The sequence below is a fragment of the Patagioenas fasciata genome, chromosome 4 (assembly GCF_037038585.1).
Source record: "Patagioenas fasciata isolate bPatFas1 chromosome 4, bPatFas1.hap1, whole genome shotgun sequence".
NCBI lineage: Eukaryota > Metazoa > Chordata > Aves > Columbiformes > Columbidae > Patagioenas > Patagioenas fasciata.
Genome location: NC_092523.1, coordinates 69,198,394 through 69,208,670, shown reverse-complemented (window position 1 = coordinate 69,208,670; position 10,277 = coordinate 69,198,394). Strand labels below are relative to the sequence as shown.

General features: G+C 37.3%; 1 protein-coding gene across 3 annotated transcripts in view; it reads right to left on the bottom strand.

Annotated features, from left to right (window-relative positions):
- Positions 1-69: 69 nt before the first annotated feature.
- The window catches only part of TRPC3 (transient receptor potential cation channel subfamily C member 3), a 41,942-nt gene continuing 31,734 nt past the window's right edge, over positions 70-10,277 (bottom strand). For 2 of the 3 annotated variants that reach the window (XM_065836649.2, XM_065836651.2), the window contains 7 exons: positions 9,653-9,886; positions 8,055-8,319; positions 7,685-7,880; positions 5,661-5,870; positions 4,751-4,834; positions 3,661-3,736; positions 70-1,025 (listed from right to left, as the gene is read on the bottom strand). In XM_065836649.2, the coding sequence (XP_065692721.2) occupies positions 883-1,025; positions 3,661-3,736; positions 4,751-4,834; positions 5,661-5,870; positions 7,685-7,880; positions 8,055-8,319; positions 9,653-9,886 (1,208 nt within the window). In that variant the 3' untranslated portion in view covers positions 70-882. The other variant, XM_071808090.1, reaches the window with a different exon arrangement.

Below are 10,277 nucleotides of genomic sequence, written 5' to 3'. Positions count from 1 at the left end.
ACCTGGTCCCCTGGGGTGTACGGCTGGGTAATCCAGCGGCTGGTGCCAAACTAGCGGGACGCCGTGGAGTATCAGTAAAGTACGAATATTTTATTTAACAATTAAGCAGCAGAGGCATCATTTAGAACAGTGTAACAAAAGACCTGCCCTGCACGGAGTCAGAGTTTTTTAAAAAATCATTTCTACCACACAAAGAGGAGCTTTGGACTGAGTTCACGTTACCTTCCAAAGTCGGTTTTAAAAAAAAATTCTAGTCCTTATCCTTGAAAGTAAGTATTTTGAATTAAGAAAGGGTAGTTGTGAGTACGTGTATATACATACATGTTAAACAGTGCTACTACAGTTACATTCACACTTACCTGATTTTCGTTAATTCTGTGGTATCATACCATGAGTTCTCAGCTTATATACAGTACTAGCATCACTAATAAAGAACAAAGATTTCAAGTAATCCTCCACTGATCTCTAGTTGATTTATTGTATTATGAAAAGTCCTATTTGTACCCAGTTGCGGCAAGGAACAGAGTACCACACTGTATCTGTTATTTTAATTTTTTTCTTGCAAATTTAGTGCAAAGAATTCTCAATATGTACTCATAAACCTATTAAAATATCAGTAATTCATACCATTATACCTTTTTAATGCATAAATGCAAAAAAAAAAAAAAAGTACGACAGTTCTTGCTTTTAGACAATTAAAATGAAGAGAGCAACCCTTTTGTGGTGAGTTAATAAAATTTCCTAAGACTAAATTCCAGAGAAGCTGTACATGAAGATATTTAGTGCTAAAAATCTACCATACATTTTTCAAGTATAAGATATTGAAATATTATTGCCAATAAATAGTTGTGCTGTAGTCAAAGCCACGGTTCCTTTGCTGAATCATTCACATCTCAACATATTAGGATTTAGTTTCTCACTGAGTTTATGTATCAAAATCGCTAACTCTTCTGTTGCTTGGGACTTATCTTCCAAAAGTTCGTAGCGAAGACTGGAGATATCCTGCTTGATTTCCTTTAATTCACCTGTATTAATCATAAAAAGAAATACTTGTTAGCAAAATTTAACATTCATTAAATACTGTTCTGTTAAGTGACATCAGTGCATATTTTCGATTACTTCCTGTTATCGAAAATGTTCATGAGAGCAGGTCCAGGGATGGGACAGGAGCTTCCCCCTCTTCTTCACTCTCAGGGAGATGTGGGTGCGTCTCAATGCCTACATAATACCAAAGGTATTTAATAGTCCAGGCAACTCTAGTGTTGTGCTTCACGTGTTTATAGAACAAAGACTCAAAAAGCCCTCTCCATGGGTTAATGAATTAATCACAGCAACACTGCTGAACAGCTGGTAAGTATTAGTACCCTCCTTTTAAAGAGAAAAGGCAAAAAGTGTTTTTTCTGAAGTGGTGTGTCAAGATCACACAGGGAAAGTGTGGCAGAGCTGGCAAAAAAAACTCACAGCTTCTGAGTCTCTCTCCTCTTCCTTACCAGCATCCTTTGAATTAGAAAAAGTCAACCCGTTTAAAATCATGTTACAATTTGACACAAGTTAAAAAAAAAAAAAAAAACAAAACCAAAACAACATTTTAATTAAAGCAATTGTCAAGACCAGGCTTGTAACAAGCAACAACGTGTTTTCCATTATACGATATTCAGTTCAAGAGCAGAAGCTTTAAAAAATATTGAAACACTATTCTTCCAGCAATTGTGAGGCATTTGAATTTTTACACAGTATGCACTGCAGGAAATTATTTGTTACATATGAAATAAAAGAAAGATTACCTATAATTCTCTAGAGATGCAAAACAGGGAAAAATCCCTACACTTATGTTTAAAACAGCTGCAGTACATAAGAATGCAGAGCTTTTTCTATTTAAAATATGCCAGACTTAGAAATTGCGTCTTCAAAGGCTGGATCTACACCTGAGGTACCGATGAATGGGCACGATACAAAAGGCACTACCCTATTGTGTAGAGGTTCAGGGGTTAGGCGACTCGCCTGAAGTCGACTTGCCTCTACAAAAATTGCCGAGAAAGCAAGAATCATGATGTCCATAAACCACCACTCTTCTGCACTGTTTTGCTTTCTAAACGCATATGCCAACACCACAGAAGCATCAGGGAACAGGAAAGAGTTCTACGCCCCTGGCCCTGTTCCTGAGAGAAGAGTCTTCTCATCACTCACTACCTGGGCGATTTCTCCTATCACAGAGTAAGAGGAGGAATGCAATGGGAATTCTGGAGAGGGGCACAAGGAGCACGCTAAGAGGATGGCACCTTTAGGAGCTTCTCTGCTTCTGTCACTCATGAGCTCAGCTCCGCACAGCCACATAGGATGGGGAAGAGTCAGGATAATGGGCAATGCACAATGCTGCCTTTTGAAGGCACACAGTGAGATTAAATTTATATCCCAATTTGTCTTCTGCTCCCTGCTTCTCACTGCGGAGAGTTACGGGTAAGCAGAGGGTAACTCCCAAGCAAAACAAAAGCTGTGCTGCTTTAGCTGAGAGAGCAGCCCATTCAGGGCCCCTCACATCATATATGCACATTCATCTGATGCTTTCAGGCCAGTAAAAGCTGTTGTGATCTCAAGTTGTTCACCACTGCATACCAGCTGGAGAGCACAAGGCTCCCAGCAGAGTGGCCTGGGCCAAAACCAACTAAACCACCCCAGACCACAACAACTTATGCTAAGCATGCTTTGCTGGTGGCAGTCACACATTTCTTACTGGCTGAGCCATGGAGTTTACAACCTCCAGCCTACAGAGAACAAAACCGTTGCTGGGGTGTTACATTTCCAATGGCAGCGCCAGCCCTGGAAGGGACATCAGTCTACTGCCTGATAATCTTTAGCTGGAGTGCAGAAGAAATATACTCTGTGCTGCACACACCCCAGTTGTTCTATTTGGAGACCTAGCCAGTGCTCAAGAGTTTCTTTTTTGGCCTGCAGGCCTGTGTTTCATTCCTGGAAGGCTGGAGGAAGAAGGACAGCGTGTGCCTTAGTCTCATCCCAACAGGGAGTCAAGGTGTGTGCATGGAATGTGCACCCTCACCACTACCAGGGAAGTTTCCGAGACTGCGCTGCCAGCAGACACTGTGCTCGGATCCATCCTTTCTCAGAAGATCTCTGGTTACACACTAAAAGAGCGGCTACAGTTCTCTTTTCCCTCACCATGCAGTTAACTCTATGTAGGGTTTTTTTAAATGATGTGCAGCTTCACAGGTGAACATTTCACACAGCTTTATGAAGGACCAGAATACAGGTAGTTCATGGTGTGGAGTAGTAAACTGTGCATTCAGTTGAATGAAAGATAGAATGATGTCCTGCAGCTCTAACTGGGACTCTGGAAGTGTGAATACAGTTAGTGGCTTCCTTACAAATTTCCTCTGTAACTGTTGGTACATCGTGTCTGTGCCCCAGTTTTCCCCCTGTAAAATGGGGCCCCTAATATTTCTCAGTTCTACTTTGGTTCTACTTGCCCATTTTGGTTGTCACAGGTAGGTGAGCTTTCACTCCTACCTCTCCAAGTTCAGCACATTTGAAGTAGAAATAAACCCTCTCTTTACCTGAAGCTCTAATATATCACTGTAATACTAATTCCTAATACAACGTGACAAAAATTGTGTCTGAATTTTGCAAATGGAGTCTCTTTCTTACCTTCATTTACTTCATCATTTTCTTTGTCCACTTGTGCTTTCAGAACATAGCGTTTTATCAGTCTTTTCATTATTTGCTGCCAGATTAAAACAGTTAAATAATCAGGTGAGCATATATAATTGAACTCTATTAGCTTTTCTTCCTTAACTATCTCCCGCACACCTGTGTAACTGAAAAAATGAGCAGCCCCAGATTAAGCAGTTGCCTCATACCAGCTTTCTTTGGTGGCATGCTGACATTCATCACTACAATAAAGCACCTTTCTCATCCAATCACCTCCTATTTACAGGGCACCACAACTTTTTGTAGGCAACAGGACAACAGGGAAAAACATCTAAACACACTCATTTAGGCTTTAAGTAACTTCAGAGTAGGTCTACCCTTGCTAAACTCAATTCATATGTGAAAGCATTTGAAGAAGGAAGGAAGCAAGCAAACTAGAGATTTTACAATATGACTGCTCAATGTCAGCTGTAAAAGTATTCATTGAAATTATATCCATAGCTTCACACTGTAACTGCCAGAATTTCTAATATGTACTAATATTCTTGTACTGTGTTACCATACCTAATTTAATGTAGCTTGTCTAATAGAATTTGCAAAGGTGGATTATGTACTTTCAACATTTTCACTAGAGGAACAAGAGCTTCTATTTATTCTTTTATTTCTGAGCTGGAAAGAAGACAGGAAGGTAATATCTGACAGACTCCTTTTACCAGAAAGGAACATTTCCATCTGCTGAAATGTCAAAATGTCACATCTCAGATGAGAAGAAAGGAAGGCAAAGTAATGCTAACCTAGTCAGCTCAAGGCTTTCATATCCCTTCCTCAAACAGTTTCTTTGCTTCTCACACTTTCCAAACTGGGATATCAAAGGAAAATCCAAGTTTTGTATGGGCTATTTTATTAAATGCTTCCTATAACAGGGCATGAACAATAACTGTCTTTTTAGCAGCAGCATCCTGGAGCTTGATTTCTACAGGAGGTTTCCTTTATCTGGTGAAGGCAAAATGTACTTGGAAACACAAAATTCTGCCAGTACCTTCACACAGTTCTGTTACTCAAAACAGTGACCAACGTATGCGCTTACCTGATAGCGTGTTGGCTGATTGAGAATGCTGTTAAAACTGTGTGATTCAAAAACTCTGGAGTTCGACTGAGTGAAAAGGTTTAACTAGGAAGAAATAAGACAAAATTAAAATATATTATGGAATTCACAGAATTCAGATCCATTTTTCAAGATGACTAGACATTTCTGATAATTTACAGTAAAACAAATAAGAATAATTTTCAAAGGTTTGCCTTCAGACTTTGTAATACATAGGGCCTTGAGCCTGGCTTATAAAAATAAAAGCCACATACATCCTCGTTAACCTGTCTGTGCCCCAGTTTACCAAGAGTAAAATAAGGGGAATTGTTACCTAACTTTCACAAGGGTGTTGTGACACTGCATTACATTGATATATGTGAAGAACATTTAGATACCCCAATTTAGTGTCACGTAAGTACTGAAGACTGCCATTACCAATCCCCCCTCTTTCCTCTTGTCTTCTGTTGAGAACATAGATTTTGACAATAGGAAGTGAATATCATCCTGACCACACTACCTGTCACAGTGAAAAGAAAAGTTTTCTCTCCTTAATCCTCCTGCCCTGTTTTGTAACCCTGAACTAAACATCTGTCTAATGGAAGCTGACAGCACCTTTAGTCAATATTTAGGTCATTCCTTGTGGGAATTATTTGCACCTTTGAATACTCGGTTATTTTTGTTTTAGCTGTGTTTTTCCAGTCATTAGACCTTGTTGTCCTAAGAAAATTTATTGCTTTTCCTCTTTGTATCATGCAGTACATTTAGGCAATCTGAAATACAGATCTATGAATATAAATGCTTGGCTAATTGTTGTACTATCACCAGAAGCACCAATTACACCCTAAAACTTAAGCAGAATACTGGAATGGACATATAACTCTTCACTGCAATGAAAAATGTCAGTACCTACCCTAGATTTGGAATTGCCTATTCCCATTTCAATGTCCTTCTGTAGCCGTCTCCTCCTGCACTTAGAAAAGTTAATGATCCTCATGATGAAATAGAAAAAAGATTTGGGGCTTGGTACAAGACTGAACGGTGGAGGTAATGTTTTTCCATCATCAAAATACGATAACCAAAGTTTAGAACGAGCGAACTTCCATTCTACATCACTGTCATCCTGTGTTAAGATATAAAAGTAAGTATACGCTGTGTTTTTACAAAACGCAAAACTTCTTCCAAATGAAGCCTCTCTTAAATATCTACCCTTTCTGCTTTTACATAAAATGCTATTTGCTTGCTAGTTAGACTCCCAACAGTTCTGCAAAAATGCAACCACTTTAGCAAGTCTGTTTTAACTAAATTTCAGCTGTCTCTTCATGGGAACATCTCATTAACAACACTCAGTTAAATCATGTGAACCATTTAAACAAATGCTATTTTTGCACCACATAAAAGCCAACATATAAACTCCTTGCTATTTAAAGCAAAAACTTCTTGGTTTTCTGAAGTCTTGTTTCTTTCATGAAAGCAGTCACATGAGCTTGGTACTCACACAAGTGATGAAGTATTAGCTTTGAGGCAGACCAACTTTAAAATTGTAGTACTCATGGCTTTTTACATAACCATGGAAAGTAACTCTGATTTATAACGGAGTACAGAAACTACAAGCTTCATTGTCATGAAAAAATCGCATTAAAAACTGACAAACTGATTTTGTCTTGATACATTATTACTGAAGTATTCCAAGGCTGGACTTGGTTGACCCCAAAGGTGAAAAGTTTACTATAAATCGTCTTCTCCTGCTGAATTCACTGACACTTCCCAGAAGTTTACTGAAAATGCCAGGAATAGTACATCCATTTGCATACTATGTCTTAGATAATATTTCCTTTTTTTTTTTTTTGTGGTGCTAGTGGGTGTGTGCAATCCCATCTATGTCAATGTAGTATTCTCTGAAGAGCATCAGAACTTATGGTCTGGAAAACTGACACCAGAAATATACTTTTACTTTCATTTTGGCAACTCGGGATTTATTTTTAAAAGCCAAGTATCTTATCTACTTTTATTTTTCTGAATTTGTTATTGCAGTTGGATGCTAAATATTCCAATTAATTATCTTCATTTATAAAGATACTTTGTATTTCATTATGATAACAAATAAAATGTATTTCTTTTAATAAACAATGCAGCCAATAACTTTGGGTAACATTCAAGCATTCATTCAATTGAGCCATTTGGTAAGATTTGGAGAACTATTGCCATTACGTTTTCAGAGCATATGGCAAAGCGCAGCAAACCTAGAATCAAGTTTTAATATTGTACCTAAAGTGGGAAAAAGCACATTTTACAAATAAATCTTATAAGCATTGTGAAGCGTGACTCAGCCACAACAATCTTGAACATAAGTACCTGCATCGTACTCTACATAGACAGACATGTAAATGTAATAAAATATGCACAGCAGTGATACATGGACATAAGTGTCTACTCCTGCATATCTAGTTAAAAAGTTTGAGGACTGGAATGAAAAAACAGATTTCCATGAAGGAACAGGTCACAAATCCTTTTAAACCATATCCTAATGATCCAAAGACTGAAATGCACTACATTAAGGAAACATGCAATAAGTGTCCTAAGGAAACTGGGAATGAACCACGCATGTCTAAAATGTTACACCAAATAACTTTGTTTTCTACTTCACAGCAGTCTTCATTTGAATATTCCTTTAGATGTCAAGATTTCTGGATGGATCACATCTCCTTAGATGTGTATAAGATGAACTACTTGTTCAGATCCTGTAAGGTTCTGCAAGTTGGCTGGGTTGTTAGATGAAGTCACTCCTAGGAACATGGTATTTTTTGTTATCTCCTTTAATGAGATAATCTCTTCATTGTACTTTTGTATATCAAGATGAGCTCATTGAAGTAATTCCTAATAATTCTTCCCTTTTTCAACATTACAAAAGAGAAGAGTTTAAGAACAGAGCCCCACCTCAATTTCTTGATATGAACTGTTGATCATGGCAATCAGCATGTTGAGCAGAACTACCACCATCGTCACATTGTATATGCCATAAAGAACATAACCAATGTTCTCTATGAACTTATGATCGTATTTGAGGACAACAGATGTTACTTCAGACAAGCCAAATATTGACCAAAACAAGGTCTTGAAACTTTCTTCCACTCTGCAGGAAAAAAAAAAAAAAAGAAGAGGAAGACAGTATTAGTAACTACACAAATAAATATCTGAGTTGTGCTTACAGTAAGTCATAAGCAATCTCAAATAATTTGTCTATGAACCAGGCTTGTAGGGCACTGATCAAAACAACAAACTTACTTAAATGTAACTTCATACTTACGTTGTAAAGGCTGGGTTCAGTTTAGCTCCAAGGTAGTAGGAATACAGTATGAACATCCCAATCATAAATGCAAGAAATACCATAATAAAAAGGACCATAAACTTGAAGATGTCCTTAACAGTCCTTCCAAGGGAAATCTGCAAGGGCCCAAAACTCTCATTTGCAGGCAGGATATATGCAATCCGAGAAAAGCTAAGAACGACAGCAATTGCATAAAGGCCTTCAGAGATTATCTGGGGGTCAGATGGGAGCCACTTATCTCTAGCTGGAAAATACAAAATACAGGGTAAATATAAGAAGTTACTAATTCATCACTATGTTCAGAAAATAAATCTTGATGGGATTTTCCATGAATGTGTCTGAATTTAGTTGTGACAAATATCTGGAGAGTCTAGTAGTTGCTACTCTATTCCTATTTCCTTTAACTCACTAATGATGAATGTAAATAACACTACCTTTTTCTAGAACAAAAACTATACTTGAAGAAACATGACATTTTCTTCTACATTTTGCACTATAATCTTAAGTATATAACAATAAATAACTCCTTATTGCTTTTCTTAACACAACTGTATTATTAGCTGTCTTTATAAGCACTATGCTAAAGCCAGAAATTTATTAATATTTTGCATTTTATTGATGTGAAGTTAACAATGTTGGTTGATGAACAACTTCATCTATTAATCACACCATGCTTTTGCCATTGGTACAAGTTCAGGATATATCCTAGTCCCCATCAAAGTCAAAGATTTTTGCCATTTACCCCAATGGAAGTAGAATCATGGTTTCTACCCACAGTATGCACAGAAATAATTTATTATGTGAATTAACGCACCATCTTAGTAAAATGCCACTGAATTAGAATGTGTTTGCTATTGAAATACCATGTGTTCCTAAATGTGTGTTTACATATGCACAAATTCAGATCGATTATATAACAATTAATGTAAATAACAAACCCAAGTCTGCTATTATAATATATTGAAGTTCGTAATGAATATGCTGTAATAAACCATCAGAAGCAAACGCAGCCTTTGCTGGTGTTTCAACAGAGATTCATCACACCTTTAATTACAATTTCTGCACTGCAATAACTATTTAGTACTTTTACTCTATCTGAGCAGATCTTTACTGGGTCTAGCATCCTTCCTTCAGCAGGAAATGCTGACAGATCTTTAGGAATATGAATGACTGTATTGAACAACTGAACCAACCTGCAAAAAAAAAATCTCATCAAAATTTTATCTGTTGTGCACTAAGTCAAGAATAAAATAAAGCTTGCAAGTGTTTAAAGTCAAGATGGTTAAATTTAGCTCTAGGATAAACAGTTACAACAAAATTATGGATAGCTACATTTAAACTGATTTTGTCCTTACACCTTTTGTTTGGTTTTAATATGTTGGCAAACTTATTTGTCAAATCAGCATCGTAATGACTACTGTTTAAATAGCATAGAAACAAAAATATTGAGGCTGCAATCGTTAGAAAATGCTACGAACACAAACACATGCAAATACTCAGTTTAAAGCTTTGAAATGCCAGTGCATCCCACCAGTTTTCCTAAGTTCAGGTCTGTGTGGGAGAAAAGTTTAACTCACCATAAGTAAAATATTCTATTTCTGGAGGAAGTGTGACCTCAGAGAGATCACTCTCCTCAATGTAGTTATCCACATATTGTTGTGCTTTTGTGGCCTGCAGGAATGCCAGAAGCCTCGCTGTGAAAGCGGCAATGAAAATGGACAGCATCCCAAAATCCAAAACATTCCATAACTGCAAAATATATTCCCTGGGTCCTTCCAGCCACAGCTCTTTGCATTCTGACCACATCATACCTGCAACAAAAAATGAAAAAACACAGCAATGTTGACCAAACTATTTTCATTTAAACTCTCTGCATTTTCCTATTTAATGAAAACAGAGTCATGGAGTCATTGTACACCTCGAGTAAAGTTCTCTTGGTTTCAACAGAGTTGATCAAATGGCAAGATATTAATTTATATGCGGGGATAAAGATCAGCCATCTCCAAAGAGGGAAGCGTGGAGACACAACTTTGCAATGAAAGTGTTATGGCCTAGAAACACAACAGCATCACAGTATCACAGAGAAGAACTTAAATATATAGTTTTGGTTAGATTTTGCAACATTTTCTTGTCTACAAATTCAGGTAATCTGTATGGGTTTATCATGGGGAAGTTACTACCAGAAGAATTCTCAAAACCAAC